Raw genomic sequence first — 20547 nt, forward strand, 5'->3', positions numbered from 1 at the left:
AAATATAGGCCTATACTTTCAGTTCTTCATTTTTCGTGTGACTTTAGGTTTCTTGTAAGTTTCAGCCATTTTCAGTAACATGATGAACTAATAATTTTAGAAAGTGCACTTTGTGAGGCTTTAAGGCATGTCTTTTCAGATGAGGGAAAAAAAGTGAGATCTTATCTTAAACGATGGGAAAAAAACGTTAACTTAAAACTGGCCGTTCATGTGAAACTGAAACTGAGGTAATAACAAAAATCCCCAGCCGTTACCTTTATGTTCTCATTCCAGGAAACTGCTTATATATAGAAATATCACAGCTAAGGTTTATTATGTATGAGACTAAAAGTGATACTCCTAACTGTAGCAACAGTATCAAACAGCTCCTTGAATGTCCCCAATGCTTTCACTCCTTTCACACCATTCTATTCTATCAGCTAGCTACTACTGCCCTCCCATGTTTAAATCAACTTACTGCCGCCACAACCAACATTTTACAAAAGATGCCGTAAGACTTGTACACATTTTACTTGAACTCTTTTATTATGACGAAAGTATTTGCATTACAATATACTCTTGAAAAACAAGGACAATGGATACATCATGCACCTTGAAATTACAGTGACCCTTTTTAATCATTTTTTAAAATCTTTATTTAAAGTGACAATGTCCCACAAACTTTTTATTGCAATGATTTCATTATAAGTTAAAAAAGCAGGGAAGTTGCATAACAGTTATGAAGTTTCCACACAGATTAGAATGAGAGAAAGCACTTTCCAGAGGACAGCATCATCACCCCACTACTTTACCCTCATTTGGCACTCTCACGTGATAACAGCATCTGATCATTGCTCTCTTAAGCCTGCTAAATTAAGCCATTCACAGACCTGTATTTTGATGAAAGCTGGACTGTGAAAGACAGGTTAAGCAGAGACAAATTGTACCCAAGACACAGATAATGACAAGACGATTCAACAACACGACAGGAAAGATCACTCATTCCTTGTTTCGTGTAACTGGTCCCTGAAACAGTCAGTCATTAAAATTCTCTAGGGGCAAAAGAGGGCGGAGGGAGGGTATGGGGACAAGTTCTGTAGCATAATCATTACATATTTAAAAATAATAATACTTTTGCACAAGGATATGATGGTGTCATTTTCACCCCCATCTTTTCTTGAATTCAGCCACACAGGAGAGCACAGCAAATATAGAACATTTTGGTTTTCTAATATTCAACTGCAATACCAAACTATGGTTTGAAATTCACGCAGGATTATTTAAGCAAACTCACATAAAATGTCAGTCTGAGGAAAAGGCAAGAAAATATTTATTTGGTACCGTTATGTGAGCTATGAAATGTTATTATCCTGAACATGACATGAGTGAATGATACAAATAAACAAAAAAGTACACCTGGAACAAAACTGGCTTCACTTTTTAAGATATGTGATGTACAAGTGCTATTAATGTTCACAATGGAATCTTGAATTGAAACATTTTAAAAAAGGCTGACAATTTACTGCATCACAGAAGGTACGAGATTCAGTTTGGGATTTCATCAAAACCTAAACAATGCCACCTAAGTTCTCACAACATAAATGACATTTCTCTCATCAACAGGGATAGATTTGAGCACCCCCTGGTCACTGTTCATACATTGGTCCATAATGTGAAGGATACAGTTCAGCAATAGACTCTGAAAAGTTCACTGTTGAGTTACTTCTGACATGCTGTGTTCTGGAACTAGCAGTTTTCCTACTGCCGAATTCTTCTGGGGGGGGGGGGTTCTCTTCTGCCTCCTATATGCTGATCTAGTGAGCGGGCAAGGTATGAACTTAGACCAGCTCCACGTAATTGGCTGGGAACATTCCAAAATGACCGTCTGGGCCATAGCCCCGCCACCAGCCCTCGTCAATCATCTCGATGCCATTGAGGATGTCATCAGGATCGAAGGAAATCTCTGTCTCATCAGCTGTGGAATGAAAAGAGCAATACCTTAGATCACCATGTCCATTCGGATATCTGTTACTGTATTATTGTAAGGTGTCTATTCCGTCGCCAATGTTTCCCTGATTTCGTGAACCCCACTTAAAAAAACAGGAAGTATGTAGAAAGGATAATGGACCTATATATTATTTTATAAGACAATATTTGTGAACTCACCAAAATAAAAACGAGAGAATCATAAATTCCCAAAATGTCATGCCATGTGGCTCCCATTGATGTTGTTATGTTTGAATCACCCAGATAGCATAAAAACAAGGCATAAGACATTGCAAAGTGTAGAATTGCAGGAAATTAGTTTTGAAACTGCAGTTTCTCTCAGCCCCATGGCAAAATGTGTAGAATTTCTGGAAATTAGCTTTAAAATAGAAACATTGTCAATGGGGCCAAGAAGAGTGCCTCTAAAACCATGCCGCCGTCCCCCCCCCCCCACAAATTTGCCACGGTTGTTGAAAAAAATCCTAGGGTAATAACCACTGCTCACTGACTGCCAGTTTCCATCTAGCAGTTTCACCCACATTCTCCATGTGGGAAATACATCACGGTTACACATTGTTCACACAGAGAACCAGTTCAGTGGGCAGAGTGTCTACTGTAAATTGTCAGTAGGCCGTGACTAACAATGCTTACCAGCTTGGTAGTCATATAGAGCCCTGGCACAGACGCCTCGGTCGGTCTTCTTTGCAGCCACCTCATTCATGTTCTCTTCCACCTGAGCGAACAACAAGGGGTGCTATACCTCTGAGAATGCTCTTCACATTTAAGTCCAAGCGCACATTTTTACCAAAGTCCTCTGGACTTAAATGGTATTTCAATAATGATGGTGATAAGGGATATTCTGATAAAAAAGTATACTATTGCTGTTTACAAATAATGAATCTCACTGCTCATGTGCTGACAAATATTTACCTCTGGGGGCTCCTCATAGAGGTTGTTTTGGGCTGGCTCTGTGGCATGGTTGTGCTCAGTGGGAGCTGCCGTTGCCTTTACTGAAACAGAAAAAGTACATTGTCTTTATCCGAAAAGGAATACCTTTCTACCAACAGGTGGCAGCAGCAACACCAGGGATCCAGAGTACAAAGTAATTATGAAGTGTCCAGAGAAAGGGTCATGATGAAACACAGATGAGAGATGAATCCGACTGTTGTGTGTTCAGACTGAGGTGTGTGGGGAGCAGGGCCCACCTTCATCTTGCCACTGATCCTCAGGGGTTGCATCCTGCTCATCCAAGCACTCAGATTGGGATGGCTCACCCACACTGGGAGTGGATTCATCCACAATGGGCTCATCCACACTGGGTTCTTATTATGACACAATTATGACACACAAATTATATACGAGCACAGATACACACAGTGTACAATCATACTAAAGCATGCACTCAAATATTCAGACACTGAATAATTATAAAACCATCTGTCAAGTCTCATGGAAAACAACAAGACACTGAATGAGATTGATGATGTACAGTGATCTAATGATGGACATGGCCTATGAGCCATGAGGGTGATATTTCAATTGAACAACAAGAGATGAAAGGGAGTAGCATCAGGTCAATCATTTAGATTGATGGATTTAAAGCGAGTAGCATCAGGTAGGTATTTGACCAAAACACAAACATAGCAATTGTATGTCACTCAGTCACCTACGTGTGAAGTATGTGTGTGTGGGGAAAGGGTCAGTTTGTGTCAGCAGTATGAGTGAACTCAGACCTGCAGCAGGGACAGGAGAGGCGGAGCCTGTGGGCAGAGGGGAGGCTTGGCGCAGGGGCAAGCGGGACGGCTCGGGCTCGCATGGTTGCTTAGAGAGAAAAGGGCTGTTCAAACGCCCTGAGAAACACACACCAGAGCAGACAGACAGGTTGGCCGGGAAGGTTACCCAGCAGAGCAGAGACAACACAAAGCAGATGTGGACTAGAGACAAGATGTGATATGAGAATGAGTTAAAGTTGATGAAGGCAGAGTAATGCGACAAGATTCGCCTCCTGCATGTTTCAACATGGCCCAGACAATCCCCTGATCTCGCTGCAAGACCACATCCCCACCTGACAGAGCTAGAAAGCCCAGCTAGGAAACACTCATGGAAAAAAACATTTTAAGAACTACACTATGTATATAAACAGCAAACAGTTGTATTGAATTGGTGGCATACCTGGCTGGGGGCTGGCAGGGGTGTGGGCAGCAGCAGGGGTGTCGGTGTCTGCAGTGCTGGGGGCCATGCCCTTCTCTCTCTGCTTGAACATCTCTCTGGGGTTCATAGAGCGCTGAGAGATCAGGGAGGCCGCCTCCTGAAACACATCATGTGGTCAGACAGACACACTGGGTATTGTATAGCCATAGCAACATTCCAGATGTGTTCTTTATTAAAAGGGAACAATACCATCTACTGTATGCATAAAGGTGTTCTGAATGATGTTCAAAGATGAGAAGTCATGACCACAGTAAATGGTAGTAGAGCAGAAAGAATGTACAAACAGGAAAATGAAGGTGAGTGAAGCTATGGGGAGTTCAGATTCAAGCAAGGAGCAGATTTGGTTGTGTCAATGGAAAGGGAAGCAGGAAACAGAGGGTTCTGAGTCACAGGGTATAGGGAACCTTTAAACAATTATTAAACCTACAGGGGGCCACAGTTAACTCACATTGGCTTTCTCTACAGATTCACCACGCTTCATTCCTTTCTTCTGAGCTGCCTGGAAGTCCTTCTCCTGCTCCTCCTGATAATGATACACCACACATAATTCAACACTACCCACGAGGCTACGCCTACCGGTTCTGTATAGTTTGTTCTTGTGTTATACTTACGTCCTAAATGTGTGCCTTCACATTTAAAAACAGATCATTTAGGTGGGGTGCAGACCTGAGTTCAAATATCTCAATTACTTTTATATACATTTCAAAGAAAGTGTTCAGATATTTTTTTGGGGAAAAAAACTAATAGTTGAATATTTGAATGCATTTGGAAATACACTTGGAAAGTATTGACATGTATTTTAAAATATACTGACTCAAATACACTCCCATGCTTTTAACCCAGGTATTTAAATAGTATTTGAAGATGCATTTAAATAGTAGGCTATTTATAGGAAATTATTTGAAAATAATTCCAATAGAAGTAATTGAGTAAGTCTACATTATTTGAAAATATGTAGGCCTATTTAAATAACAAATACACATGTATTTGAACCCAGTTCTGGCAGGGTGCATGTTGCATAAACAGATCTGCTGCCCCCTACATGAAGATGAAACAGCAGTTAAACATAGCTGATTTGATTTGGATTCTCCTCAGTCAGCCGGCCTGTCCTGCTGTGAGTCAGCAGACAACTCACCCATTGTTGTTTTTCATTGTCTCTGCTCTCAGCTTCCTGCTGTTGCTGGTACTTCCTGTTAAACAAATGGGAAAATGCAGACTTAATGGAAACCTGGCTGTCTTAATAAGGTCAACCCGATAAGATAACCACCTCCAGCTAAGTTTACTAACCACCATTTTACTCACTTCTGCTGGTCAATCGTAGAGGCCCTCTCCTTGTCTCTCTTCTCTCTGAGAGTTGCCTCCTTGGCCTCTCGATCCTTCCGATCTTTCTCCAGCTTGTGTAGCTCTTCATCTGCCTTGCTGCGTTCCTCCCGCTGCCGCTTCTCCTCATCTTTCTGAGACACACAGAACACGAGACCAGGTTAGGGTATTCACTGTCATAAAGGACTATATAATCAGAACAAGCTGAGCAACACAAGCAAATCTAACCAGTATTTACATTGAAATGTACATTTTTGTAATTCAGCAGACGCTCTTATCCAGAGCGACTCACAAATAGTTAATTCATCTTAAGATAACTAGGTGAGACAACATCACAATCGTATCAAGTACATTTTCCCTCATTAGCAAAGTCAGTGCAAGTAGAAAAAGCACGTGAGAGTTATTTAAGATACTCTTCAGGAGGTAGGTTTTCAAATGTTTTCAGAAGATGGGCAGGGACTCCACTGTCCTTATTTTAGGGGGAAGCTTGTTCCACCATTGGGATGCCAGGACAGAGAAGAGTTTTGACTGGCTGAGTGGGAGCTGCCCTGTAGGGGTGGGAGGGCCAAGAGACCAGAGGTGGCGTGCTCGGTTTGGGATATAGAGTTTGAGCATAGCTTGAAGGTAAGGAGGGACTTCACATTGCTGCTATGTAGGCAAGTACCAGGGTCTGGAAGATGAAGCAAGCGTCGACTGGACACCAGTGGCGTGTGTGGAGGACAATGCGACAAGGAGAACTAAGGAAGGTTGATGGCACAAGCGGGGAGCCCAGCCAACAGAGAGTTAGTTGCAGTATTCTACATGGGATATGACAAGTGCCTGGATTAGGACCTGCGCCATTCCTGTGTGAGGTAGGGTCATACTCTACGGATGTTGTAGAGCATTAACCTGCTGGAGCCACACCAAGGTTCTTTGCACTCTGGGAGGGGGATACCGTGGAGTCCCTGTAGTGGCAGTAAGGTGTTGGGACTGACTCACCTCTGCCTGCGCCCAGAAGTTGTCTTTATTGGTCCGTTTGATTTCAGACATGGCGTTGGTCTTCTGATACACAGAGCCCTGTCACAACAAAATAAAAGCGTTAAACACAACAAAAAACTAATTGGCACTCCTAGACAGCAACCCCCCACCTAGATCCAGTACTGACACAGCATGTCAGTTAATTATGCAGAGTTAACAGGCTTTAAACAGCCTGTCCTGGCCTGGCCTCTCTGGCTCCAGCCCTGGCCAACAATCATGAGCTCAACTAAGCCCCTGGATTCTACTGCACATGAGTCATTGTAAACAACCTGCTCTGCACATCACAACATCCAACATGTTGAAAACAAACCCACACTGAAAATCTCTCATCCGCAGCCTTGTGCAATGAATCTTACCAAAAATGTCCACAGGCAGACAAGTTATTAACCGAAACAAATTAGTTATGAGAGTATATCTGACCACAAAGCAACTTGCCTAACAGTGCAACCTGCCTGTACAAAACATCTCTACAGACACTTAACATCTGATGAAACAAACTCAATGCATAACTAAAATGTTCTGATTTTAATTTCCAAAAGGATAAGATTAATTATTTGGTACGTACCACAGGTCCTTGAGGACCAGCGTCTCGGAACTTGTTGGACTCTTTGTGGAAGCTGTAGTTGGCCCCTGAGGCCTTGGCCACCTTTTGCATAATAGCCTCAGGTTCCACATCCTCCTCTGAACGGGCGTTTATTGTGACATGGGCTCCCTGGAGTTACAGCAGACATTTTAGCTACAAACAACATGCGTCACACATTAGACAGATAAGGCCATGAAAGAGCTGTCCATAAGAGGGATATTTGATATCTGACAGCCACCACCCATAGGATTTGTTGACATGCAGTTAGCAAGGTGACTTTCATGATAACAACTGATAACAGACCACTTCAAGAGCTGATTCAGAAACCACAAAAAATAATTTACCATAAGTAGTATCCAACTTCTGCTGAACTCTTAAACACTCAAAAGCTATTACTGGCACTAACAGGGGTGTCTACTCAGTCATTCCTTCTTAATTTCATGTCCTGTTGAGGTTAGTATTGCAAGTGTACACATAAATACACTATATATGCACAAATGTATGTTGACACCCCTTCAAATTAGTGGATTAGACTATTTCAGCCACACCCATTGCTGACAGGTGTACAGCCATGAATACTGCAAATGTTTGACAATGGAGTTGAATGGCTTTACTGAAGAGCTCAGGCTTTCTACGTGGCACCGTCAAAGGATGCCACCTTTCCAACTAGTCAGTTCGTCAAATTTCTGCCCTGCTAGAGCTGACCCACTCAACTGTAAGTGCTGTTGTGAAGTGGAAACATCTAGGAGCAACAATGGTTCATCCACAAGGTGGTAGGCCACACAAGCTCTGTCCTCGGTGGAAACACTCACTACAGAGTTCCAAACTGCCTCTGGGAGCAATGTCAGCAAAATAACTGTTCGTTGGGAGCTTCATGAAATGAGTTTCCAAGGCCGAGCAGCCGCACACAAGCCTAAGATCACCATGCGCAATGCCAAGCGTCGGCTAGAGTGGTGTAAAGCTTGCCGCCATTGGACTCTGGAGCAGTGGAAATGCATTCTCTGGAGTGATGAATCATGCTTCACCATCTGGCAGTTCCGATTGAACACCTTTGGGATGAATTGGAACACCTACTGCGAGCTAGGCCCAATCGTCCAACATCAGTAACCAGCCTCACTAATGCTCGTGGTTGAATGGAAGCAAGTTCCCTCAGCAATGTTCCAACATCTAGTGGAAATCCTTCCGAGAAGAGTGGAGGCTGATATAGCATGAAAGGGGAGACCAACTCCATCAATGTCCATGATTTGGGAATGAGATGTTCAATGAGCAGGTGTCCACATACTACAGAATTACACTACATGACCAAAAGTAGTTGATTTTGATCATTAACTAAACATAAGCAGTCTGTATGGAGAAAATGCCTAGACCAGGGGTACTCAACTATTAGCCTATGAGGTCCGGAGCCTGCTGGTTCGGTTCTACCTGATAATGAATTGCACACACCACACCTGGTGTCCCAGGTCTAAATCAGTCCCTAATTTGAAGGGAATAATTTAAAAAATGCATTGGAACTGGCTTCGAGGTCCAGAGTTAGAGTGGTCTAAACCATGCCAAATTATATTACCTTGAGAAAATTAGCTATGGAGCTGACATGATTGGCACATAGTCCTTTCCTGGCGTCTTTCACACCTTCTCCAGTCTGAAACACAAATACTCATAGGATTCATTCAACTTGACAACATGATTTACAAAATACAGAGGAGTGCCACCTTTGGAAGAAAAGGGAGTGTAGTGCAGCACTCACCCAGTTGATCAGGACGTATTTGCACAGGCCAGAGTTTGGGTCCTCGACACGACAGAAAGCGTACATTATTTTACCGCTGCTAAGTTCCTCCACCAGTTCCTCCAGTCCACCATCTGAAAACACCAGTATCAGGAATATTGTAGAATTTATGTTCTATGCAAAGTCTGTCATGTACATGACTGTCTATAGCCTACCTTATGTACACAATATATGGCAAATGACTCCCTTTTTCAACATGCTCTATTTTTGACAGTGTGTGTTGTAAGTAGGGTTGCAGATTTTGGGGAATATTCAGAGGTGGAAACTTTCCATGGGAATTAATACCATTTAAATGTATATGTTTTTTTTGCATTGGATATATTTACCATATGGCAACAGAAACAAACATTTGACCTTATCATAAGTAGACATAATTGCAAATGATTAAATCCTTCCAATAGGGGGAAAAAAAATGTTACAATTTGAACTTTTAATTAAATGAGTTGACTATTCACATGGGATGATTTCACTGAACAACAAAAGAAAGGGAATATTGAATGATCAGTCACATCTCCCAAAAACATTTTCAACATACACTACCATTCAAAGGTTTGGGGGCACTTAGAAATTCAAGTTTTTTAAAGAAAAGCACATTTGTTGTCCATTAAAATAACACAATTAATCAGAAATACAGTATAGACATTGTTAATGTATTGTATTGTAGCTGGAAACTGCTGATTTTTATTGGAATATCTACATAGGCCCCTTATCAGCAACCATCACTCCTGTGTTCCAATGGCACGTTGTGTTAGCTAATCCAAGTTGATCATTTTAAAAAGGCTAATTAATCATTAGAAAACCCTTTTGCAATTATGTTAGCAAAGCTGAAAACTGTTGTTCTGATTAAAGAAGCAATAAAACGGTCCTTCTTAAGACTAGTTGAGTATCTGGAGCATCAGCATTTATGGGTTCGATTACAAGCTCAAAATGGCCAGAAACAAAGACCTTTCTTCTGAAACTCATCAGTCTATTCTTGTTCTGAGAAATGAAGGCTATTCCATGCAAGAAATTACCAACAAACTGAAGACCTTGTACAACGCTGTGTAGTACTCCCTTCACAGAACAGCACTAACTGGCTCCAAACAGAATGGAAAGAGTGGGAGGCCCCGGTGCACAACTGAGCAAGAGAACAAGTACATTAGTGTCTAGTTTGAGAAACAGACATATCAAGTCCTCAACTGGCAGCTTCATGCAATTAAGTGACACCATAGGCCTTGTTGATCTCTGCACAAGACAGGATGCTCTTGCCAGCATACTTGGGGTCCAACATGTACGCGGCGGCGTGTATGGGCTTCAGGCAGAAGTCTTCACGTTTTTTGATGCATTTCAGAACTGCAGTTTCCTCTGCTTGGAGCAACAGTGAAGTGGGCAGGGCAGTACAGATTTCTTCTCTTACATCTGCAAGCAGAGTCTGAACATCAGACAGGATGGCATTGTCTCCCTCAATCTGTGCAATGGCTACTGCTATAGGTTTCAGGAGTTTCAGGCTGCTTACCACTCTCTCCCAAAATACATCATCCAGGAGGATTCTCTTGATGGGGCTGTCCATATCGGCAGACTATGATATGACCATTTCTTGGAGAGACACCTTCCCCTCCAGGACTGTCAAACATGACACCACCACCCTAATGGGTGTTGCTGGGCAGCTTTAATGTGGTGCTCTTATTCTTCTCACTTTGCTTGGTGAGGTAGATTGCTGCTATAACTTGATGACCCTTCACATACCTAACCATTTCCTTGGCTCTCTTGTAGAGTGTATCCATTGTTTTCAGTACCATGATATCCTAGAGGAGCAGATTCAAATGGGTGTGATGTGAGGGTAGGACTCCTCCACTTTAGACCAAGCAGCCTTCATGTTCGCAGCATTGTCTGTCACCAGTGGAAATACCTTCTGTGGTCCAAGGTTATTGATAACTGCCTTCAGCTCATCTGCAATGTAGAGACCAGTGTGTCTATTGTCCCTTGTGTCTGTGCGCTTGTAGAATACTGGTTAGGTCTGGAGATGATGTAGTTAATTATTCCTTGTCCATGAACATTTGACCACCCACCAGAGATGATTGCAATACAGTCTGCTTTCTCTATGATTTGCTTGACCTGCACTTAAACTCTGTTGAACTCTGCATCCAGAAAATGAGTAGATAACGTATGTCTGGTTGGAGGGGTGTAAGGGCAAAGAACATTCAGAACTCTCTTCCAATACACCATGCCTGTGAGCATCAGAGGTGAACCAGTTGCATACACGGCTCAAGCAAGACATTCATCAGCATTTCTGACTACGTTCCTCCATTGAGTGAAAAAAAACCTTCTGATTCTAGGAGAACCATGAGCTGTTGCTATCGATAAAGTTTCTGATTCATCCTTTTCACCTCGAATAGAAGTAGAGGGACTTTTGTCAGAGGTCGCTTGTTGTGAGAACTGAGGGAATTTGATGCACTTGGCCAGATGATTCAGCATCTTTCTTGCATTCTTCACATACGAGTTGGCACAGTTTTTGCAAATGTACACAGCTTTTCCTTCTACATTAGCTGTAGTGAAATGTCTCCACATCAGATGGTGCCGCAGCATTTTCCTGTTAAGATTATGAAAAGAATGAGTAATAATGAGCAGAGGGTTGCAATTCCATTGAATTGGGGATAGTTTAACCAAAATATGCCACAAGACCTAGAATTTACTTGTGTATCCCACAAAAAAAAGGTTCACTGTTGTCATAAGCTAACTTTTTTTGATGAATTTTTGCAAAATTCCAGGCCGGAATTTTACTGCAGTTTCCAACTCTTTGCAACCATAGTTGTAAGTATCTTGATTAATCCCCCTGCCCCCCAAAAAGGCGAATACACCAGCGGAAGCCTTTTTGTATACCACGTCAATTAATTATCAGATCTATGCAGAAACAGAGTGCTCATTTTCTTTATATTCCTGTAGTCACCTGTTGAAGTGTCCTGGGGCAAGGATTCTTTTGGGGATTTTCATGTACCTCAGTCAAGCACCTGATTTTCTTATTTTTCAATCTTGGCTAAAGCGCGATTGGGTACACTTTCTACTTAATGATAGCTACTTTGAGGACATTTTTTGCCAACTTAATATGACTGACATGTGGTCATCTCACCTTGCTACCTTAAAATGAATGCACTAACTCTAAACTAAGTCGCTCTGGATAAGAGCGTCTGCTAAATGACTAAAATGTAAATGTTTTCCCCTACTACATTACACATGCTTGGTTATCTTTCTTTTCACATATGCAAATAGTTATCTTCTGAAAGAAAACTGTCTGGGAGACTTACCCAAACAATACAAATGTGTCACTACTGCAAAAGATTCTGTCTACCACACTCACCTCCCTTCTCTGCCAATCGTATATCATTAGTGTTCCCCTCGTAGGTGAACAAGGCCCTGCAGAGAAGAACGCCAGGTTACAGGATCACACAACCATTGCAAAATTGTAGATTGGTAGCCTAATAAGCAGTTTAAATAGACTGTCAGCATCAGTATTCACAACCAAACTTAGCAAGCTATTGCAGAATAGCATCCTGAAGCAACCTGGCTAAGTGATGTGCCTTACTCAAAACATGACACTTGATTGAACTGCATAACTTCGGCTCGTAACCATTAAGCTGCAATATGTAACTTTTTGGGTGACCCACCAAATTCACATTGAAAAGTGAGAGATCTATCATCCTCATTGAAAGCAAGTCAAAGAAGCGGTAGACCTGTTCCATTTCATGATAGCCAAATTGGTAGTTACAGTCTTGTCCCATCGCGGCAACTCCCGTACGGAGGCGAAGGTCGAGAGCCATACATCCTCTGAAACACAACCCTGCCAAGCCGCACTGCTTCTTGACACTGATCTCTTAACCTGGAAGCCAGCCGCACCAATTTGTTAGAGGAAACACCATACAACTGGCAACCAAAATCAGCGCGCATGTGCCAGGCCCTCCACAGGAGTTGCTAGAGCACAATGGGACAAGTAAATCCCAGCCAGCCAAACCCTCCCCTAACCCGGGTGATGCGGGGCCAATTGTGCACTGCCTCATTGGTCTCCCGGTCTCGACACAGCCCGGGATCAAACCGGGTCTTTAAAAGATGCCTCAAGCACCACAATGCAGTGCCTTAGACTCCAGAGTGGTGCAGTGGTCTATGTGAGCCAATTCTATGCTTCCCGTTCTTAAGTTTCACTTTTGCATCTTTTACTTTCGGTTTTGTACATCAGCTTCAAAGAGCTGAAAATACTATATTTTCGGTTTAGATTGTACACTATACTTGCTTGTATTGTCACATATACTGAAATTAGGCAAACTATTAGAATTTGAACAAACAGGAAATGGCGGAGCGATTTCAGCTTAATGCAACTTAGTGTGTAAAATGTAGAGCTTTTGTAGAGCTATGTATACCAAACAAAAATATGTAAAGTGTTGGTCCCATGTTTCATGAGCTGAAATATCCCAGAAATGTTCCATACTCACAAAATGCTTATTGCTTTAAAAGTTGTGCACAATTTTCTTTACATCCCTGTTAGTGAGCATTTCTCCTTTGCCAAGATAATCCATCTACCTAACAGGTGTAGCATATCAAGAAGCTGATTAAATAGCATGATCATTACAAGTGCACTTTATGCTGGGGACAATAAAATATCACTTTAAAAAAATTTGCAGTTGTATCACAATACCACAGATGCCTAAAGCTGAGGGAGCGTGCAATTGGCATACTGACTGCAGGAATGTCCACCAGAGCTATTGCCAGAGAATTTAATGTTCATTTCTCTACCATTAGTCACCTCCAACGTAATTTTAGAGAATTTGGCGTACATCCAACCGGCCTCACAACATGTAACCACACCAGCTCAGGACCTCCACATTCAGCTTCGTCACCCGTGGCATCATCTGAGACCAACCATTCGGACGGACAGCTGATGAAACTGTGGGTTTGCACAACCAAATTATTTCTGCACAAACCGTCAAAGGGAAGCTCATCTGTGTGCTCGTCGTCCTCACCAGGGTCTTGACCTGACTGAAGTGTCATAACCGACTTCAGTGGACAAATGCTCACCTTCGACAGCCACTGACAAGCTGGAGAAGTGTGCTCTTTACAGATGAATCTCGGTTTCAACTGTACCGGGCAGATGGCAGACCGTATGGTGACGTGGGAAGCGGTTTGCTGATGTCAATGTTGTGAACAGAGTGCCCCATGGTGGCGTTATAGTATGGGCAAGCATAAGCTATGGACAATGAACACAATTGCATTTTAATTCGATGGAAACTTAAATGCATAGATACCATGAGATCCTGAAGCCCATTGTCGTGCCAGTCATCCTCTCATGTTTCAGCATGTTAATGCACAGCCCTGTACACAATTCCTGGAAGCTGAAAATGTCCCCATTGTTTCATAGTCTGCATACTCACTAGACACGTCAACCATTGAGCATGTTTGGCATGCTCTGCATCGACGTGTACAACAGCATGTTCAAGTTCCAGCCAATTTCAGCAACTTCGCACAGCCATTGAAGAGGAGTGGAACAACATTCCACAATCAACAGCCTTATCAACTCTATGCAAAGGAGATGTGTCACACCTGGTTCTGATCCATGCCCCTACATTTTTTTTTAAAGGTATCTGTGACTAACAGGCATGTGAAATTCCTAGCTTAGGGCCGAATTAGTTCATTTCAATTATTTTTGAACTGAGACTCAGTAAAATCTTTGAAATTGTTGCATGTTGCGTTTATTTTTGTTCGGTGTAATGATATGGTGAGAAATGTCTAAAAACACTTATGAGAGCTTCCTCTTTTAGTTAGTCAAGTCTGGTCCCTATGCCATGGTTGAGCTAAATAACTTTAAATTCAGCAACAGGATGTGTGCGAAGACTAAAACCCTCTGGGTTTGATAAACCGTCTTGACAACTAAAGCAGGTTAATTAAGGTAATCTAAACACCTACACCAACAGGTTTTATTTGAAGTGACACAGAAAATTTACTTGATGCTCCAGAAACGTATTTTCTCTAGTACAAATTCTGACTAACTAGCTACTGTAGCTAGCTAACATTAGCCAAATGAGTTAGCTGCATACAAGTTTAGGCATTGCAATGTGAATGAATCCAATAAAATAAAACGAAAACAGGTAACTCAAACAGTCATGTTATATAGCACCATCATTAACTAGTTAGCTAACGTTAGATAGCTACTTAACAAGCTAAGGAAATTGCCAGACTACAAGGTCATCAGATTTACCTCGACGAAACATGGCAATAATCATACTGCTTCGTTGTAACACAATTCATTTTCATTGCACAACTAGCGAGCTAGTTAACTGATATGATAGCTAAGTACGGGGGGAAATAAATGTTAGCTAGGGAGCTAGCTACTTAAACATAGCGGATGCAACATGTTATGGCGAGGCAATTAAAGCTAGCTACCGTCCTTACCAGTTGGTGTTGGATTTCTCATCTACAACCTCTTTGTAAGCATTTGTCAGGGAAATTCCGTTTTTACTTAAGTTCACTGCCATCTTTCGTTCGCTCAAACACTTGTGCAAGCTGTAAAACGCCCGTCCTAGCTACTTTATGGAGGAAGTAGAATCGATTCACTTCAGAATGAGCACACAGGAAACTCGTCTCAAAACATGAACAGAACCAGAGATATCTATGACAGAACATTCCACCATAATCCACTCTGACTAGGCGCCCTCTGATGGAACATTGACGTGAAACTGGTCATGTTTACAGTACTCTTTCTGTACCATTTATGCAAGTAATGTATATACTGTTTTTCTTTTCCATACACTGACTAGGCTACATGCAACCCCAATTTGTGTCTTAAAGTAGACTTTGTTAACTTTTCTGCTTGTAAAATAAACTTTACATGTTGAGTTCTCTGGGGCAGCTACAGTTAGCAGGATGTAGAGTGGGGCCAAGCGTTCTAGATAAGCGTATTATTGTTTATGTTCCAAAAAAAGGTTTTACAGACCCAAAGTAGAAACATCCCTAATCTCTGATATTAGTAACAAAGTTGATCTAACCCTGATAACACAGACTGTTAGACCAGACATGGAAAACTACACAGACAATGGAATATATATATTAGAATATATATATATAGTTGAAATATGAAGTTTGCAAACACTTAGGTTGGAGTCATTAAAACTCGATTTTCAACCACTCCACAAAAGTCTTGTTAACAAACTATCGTTTTGGCAAGTCGGTTAGAACATCTACTTTGTGCATGACACAAGTAATTTTTCCAACAATTGTTTACAGACAGATTATTTCACTTATTCACTGCATCACAATTCCAGTGGGTCAGAAGTTTACATACACTAAATTGACTGTTCCTTTAAACAGCTTGGAAAAATTCAGAAAATGATGTCATGGCTTTAGAAGCTTCTAATAGGCTAATTGACAAAAGTATCCATATCCACAGTAAAATGAGTCCTATATTGACATAACCTGAAAGGCTGCTCAGCAAGGAAGAAGCCACTGCTCCAAAACCGCCATTAAAAAAAGCCAGACAATGGTTTGCAACTGCACATGGGGACAAAAAAAAATGTCCTCTGGTCTGATGACACAAAAATAGAACTGTTTGACCATAATGACCATTGTTTTGTTTGGAGAAAAAAGAAGGATGCTTGCAAGCCGAGGAACACCATCCCAACCGTGAAGCACGGGGGTGGCAGCATCATGTTGTGGGGGTGCGTTGTTGGAGGAGGGACTGGTGCACTTCACAAAATAGATGGAATCATGAGAAATGAAAATTGTGGATATATTGAAGCAACATCTCAAGACATCAGTCAGGAAGTTAAAGCTTGGTCACAAATGGGTCTTCAAATGGACAATGACCCCAAGCATACTTCCAAGGTTGTAGCAAAACGGCTTCAAGGTCAAGGTATTGGAGTGGCCATCATAAAGCCCTGACCTCAATCCTATAGAACATTATTTTGTTGGCAGAAATGAAAAAGCATGTGCGAGTAAGGAGGCCTACAAACCTGACTCAGTTACACCAGCTATGTCAGGAGGAATGGGCCAAAATTCACCCAACTTATTGTGGGAAGCTTGTGGAAGACTACCTGAAACATTTGACCCAAGTTAAACAATTTAAAGGCAATGCTACCAAATACTAATTGCGTACTTCTGACCCACTGGGAACATGATGAACAAGCTGAAATAAATCACTCTACAATTATTATTGTAGAATTTTTACTAGGATTAAATGTCAGGAATTGTGAAAAACTGAGTTTAAATGTATTTTGCTAAGGTGTATGAACTTCTGACTTCAACTGTGCATACATACACTACCATTCAAAAGTTTGGGGTACTTAGAAATGTCCTTGTTTTTGAAAGAAAGCACATTTGTTGTCCATTAAAATAACAACATTTGTCAGAAATACAGTGTAGACTGTTGTAAATGACTATTGTAGCTGGAAACTGCTGATTTAATGGAATATCTACATAGGCCCATTATCAGCAACCATCACTCCTGTGTTCCAATGACACGTTATGTTAGATAATCCAAGTTGATCATTTTAAAAAGGCTAATTGATAATTAGAAAACCCTTTTGCAATTATGTTAGCACAGCTGAAAACTGTTGTTCTGATTAAAGAAGCAATAAAACTGGCCTTCTTTAGACTAGTTGAGTATCTGGAGCGTCAGCATTTGTGGGTTCGATTACAGGCTCACAATGTCCAGATACAAAGACCTTTCTTCTGAAACTCATCAGTCTATTCATGTTCTGAGAAATTAAGGCTATTTCATGCGAGAAATTGCCAAGAATCTGAAGTTCTCGTACAACGCTATGTACTACTCCCTTCACAGAACAGCGCAAACTGTCTAACCGGTATAGAAAGAATGGGAGACCCCGGTGCACAACTGAGCAAGAGGACAAGTACATTAGAGTGTCAAGTTTGAGAAACGGATGCCTCGCAAGTCCTCAACTGGTAGCTTCATTAAATAGTACCCACAAAAGACCAGTCTCAACGTTAACAGTGAAGAGGTGACTCCGGGATGCTGGGCTTCTAGGCAGAGTTGTTAAGAAAAAGCCATATCTCAGGCTGGCCAATAAAAATAAAAGATTAAGATTGGGGAAAAGAACCCAGCCTCCCGGAGTCGCATCTTCACTGTTGACTTCGAGACTGGTGTTTTGCGGGTACTATTTAATGAAGCTGCCAGTTGATGTGTGAGGCGCCCGTTTCTCAAACTAGACACGAATGTACTTGTCCTCTTGCTCAGTTGTGCACCGGTCAGACAAGTGAAAATTATTTTAAGAAAACGTGTCAATACTTTGCCCCTTGATAACCAGCTCACTTCTGTATGTTGTAAAAGCGTTACATGGTCGCTGCCCATATCATTGCATAGTGCAGAAAATACATGAGTTCAGGGGACTTGCTTTAACAAAGTTAACCACATTTACTGTAGTGTCCAAAACATCTTTCAAACTGTCAGGCTTGGCAGCAAGAGCCTCTCGTGTGGATGCTGCAGTGTACCCAAGTGGCGTCGGGAGTAACTGCTTGCACACGCGTTACCACTCCAGTCTCCCTGTCATGGCTTTTGCGCCATCAGTACAGATACCAACATGAGCAGCAGCTACGTTTGGCTACATACGGACTGTTAGTGGAATTCCCGTGAGAGAGTAACAGTTAATGTGATTGGATGTAAAAAAAATAAAATAAAAACATTTATTTAACTAGGCAGGTCAGTTAAGAACAAATTATTATTTTCAATAATGGTTCTGCACCTTGTTCACGGGCAAAATGACAGATGTTTACCTTGTCAGCTCGGGGATTCGATCTTGCAACCTTTCAATTACTAGTCCAACGCTCTAACTACTAAGCTACTTGCCGCTCCAATTATTTGACTAGGCTACCTGTATTTGTGTTGTTACTTCGCTGAACACGAGATGGTTGAATGTTATTTTTGGCAGTGAAACGAGTCTACTAAAGGTGAGAGAAAAAACTCACCCAAATGTACAGCCCCGTTCGAAAAATATAAATGGACTATTTGAAAATGTTTTATTTAAAAAAGTATTTTTTAAAATGTGAATCACATTTTTATTTGACGTACCCCAGTTTGGGAATACCTAGTGTAGATGAAGGAGTGGAGAAAGTTAAAGAAGGATTTATTTTCCTCTGAACAGGGTATTGTAGTAGATACCAGGGCCACCCGTTTGTGTCAAGAACTCCAACGCTGCTGAGTTTTTCACAGTCAACAGTTTGTGTATCAACAATGGTCTTTGATTTGATTAAATATTTTTATAGTCAAGAAAAGAGTTATGGTGTTGGAAAGTCTTAATCACATACAGATACTACATTTGAGATGCATTTATTTTAAAAGGCTGGTCCTGAATTTCAAGTTAGCAAGTCTGTACATTTAAAAAATAAAAATTGTAAATGTATTTAAATTTACATGGCAAGTATCTACTGATCAAATGAAATAAATGTCCCTTTGGGGAAAACAAGCCCTGATAGCAATTTACATTATCTATACACAAAATGGTAAAGTCTAAGATTTTAATTAAAGGTGTCAGGCAAATTAATTGTAAAGAAATCCCTGATATCTGGCAAATGGCTGTGAAAAGGTTCTCCATTTTGCAAAGCATGCCAAGCTGCCTATCATGACCTCCATTGAGATCATTCTAGTCTGTATCTCTTTGGATCAAACCAAGATGTTATTCTGAAAGGGACATTTGATGGATCGATGCTGATTGCACTCAAAAAGGACAACTGGAAGACAAATAAATAAATAACCAAACAAATATAAAGAGCGAAATCAGCAACCAAGTTTTGTCCAGTGGCATTACTGACTGCCTGTCTTTTTAAGAATTGGTTTTACTGCCAGATGATTCTGATGTATTCAGTTGATATTCAATCCATTGCAGCTAAATTGTAGAACAATTTTGAAAAGGCATTTTGTGCCAAAATCATAGCCTTATGACCTATTCTAAATGTCATAATGAGAACGTATGCATTGAGCTCCATAGTAAGTAAAAAAACAGTCTATAGTCTAGAACATGTTTTTCCAGCCCAGTCAACCTAACTGATCCTTCATTAAATCTATGGAAAGACAGTCACTGCGACAATATCAAGCATTTCACAAGTTTGGCTTCTCGCCACCTGACAAACATTTCAGAAGGAATAATAGTTGATAGAGTTTGGTATGAGGGTTGTTGACAGGGAGGCCAGCCCCTGGTCATGATCAGGGTTAGTACCTTGCTTCCCGATAGAGTCAACCCCTAGTTGTGAAGAGCCTGATGGCAGGACCAGCACCCCATCATGGACCAGGGTTGAGCTGGCCCACCATTGTGCAGGAAGCCACTCAGTGTGGCGGGCCAATGGCTCATCACAAACTTGCAGTACGGCCTGTTTGTTAGGCCAATGTAAAGGCATGACAATGGATGTAATTTAAATACTATGAGGGTGGTTGATTAAGCAAGGGGATTCAGGTTGTGGCTAATGAAGATTAGATGCAAATTGGGATGGTCACAGCTCTATGTCCATATATGGAGTTTTGGTAATGGCCTCATTCCAATGTGTGTCTGGGCCCATACGGTGTTCCTGCTTCAGGGGGTGCATTGCAATATTAATGTTGGTGCCGATGTGTGGCATTCCTGTTCAGGGCCACATTTCAATATGAGCTCTGTACCCATATATGGAGTTCCTGCTCAAAGTCTACATTCCAATACAGAAGACA

The 20547-nt window shown here is 41.4% G+C and overlaps 1 protein-coding gene across 6 annotated transcripts; it reads right to left on the reverse strand.

Moving 5' to 3' along the window:
• Nucleotides 1–502: 502 nt before the first annotated feature.
• LOC110536041 (drebrin-like protein B) lies at nucleotides 503–15553 on the reverse strand. 6 transcript variants are annotated; one of them, XM_021621546.2, is made up of 15 exons: nucleotides 15294–15552; nucleotides 12214–12269; nucleotides 8841–8953; nucleotides 8661–8735; nucleotides 7079–7225; nucleotides 6475–6552; nucleotides 5479–5630; nucleotides 5312–5366; nucleotides 4625–4699; nucleotides 4138–4273; nucleotides 3699–3815; nucleotides 3171–3287; nucleotides 2896–2975; nucleotides 2617–2698; nucleotides 503–1954 (listed from the first exon to the last, which is right to left on the reverse strand). In XM_021621546.2, exons 1-15 carry the CDS (start codon nucleotides 15374–15376, stop codon nucleotides 1818–1820), a joined length of 1503 nt encoding a protein of 500 aa, XP_021477221.1. In that variant the 5' UTR covers nucleotides 15377–15552; the 3' UTR covers nucleotides 503–1817. The 6 variants fall into 6 exon arrangements, with proteins under 6 accessions (XP_021477221.1, XP_036791770.1, XP_036791771.1 ...); XM_036935875.1 differs by lacking the exon at nucleotides 15294–15552 and adding an exon at nucleotides 15100–15164; XM_036935876.1 differs by lacking the exon at nucleotides 15294–15552 and adding an exon at nucleotides 14150–14213.
• Between the last annotated feature and the right edge of the window lie 4994 nt (nucleotides 15554–20547).

Source organism: Oncorhynchus mykiss, chromosome 11 (genome assembly GCF_013265735.2).
Source record: "Oncorhynchus mykiss isolate Arlee chromosome 11, USDA_OmykA_1.1, whole genome shotgun sequence".
In the NCBI taxonomy this organism is placed as follows: Eukaryota; Metazoa; Chordata; class Actinopteri; order Salmoniformes; family Salmonidae; genus Oncorhynchus; species Oncorhynchus mykiss.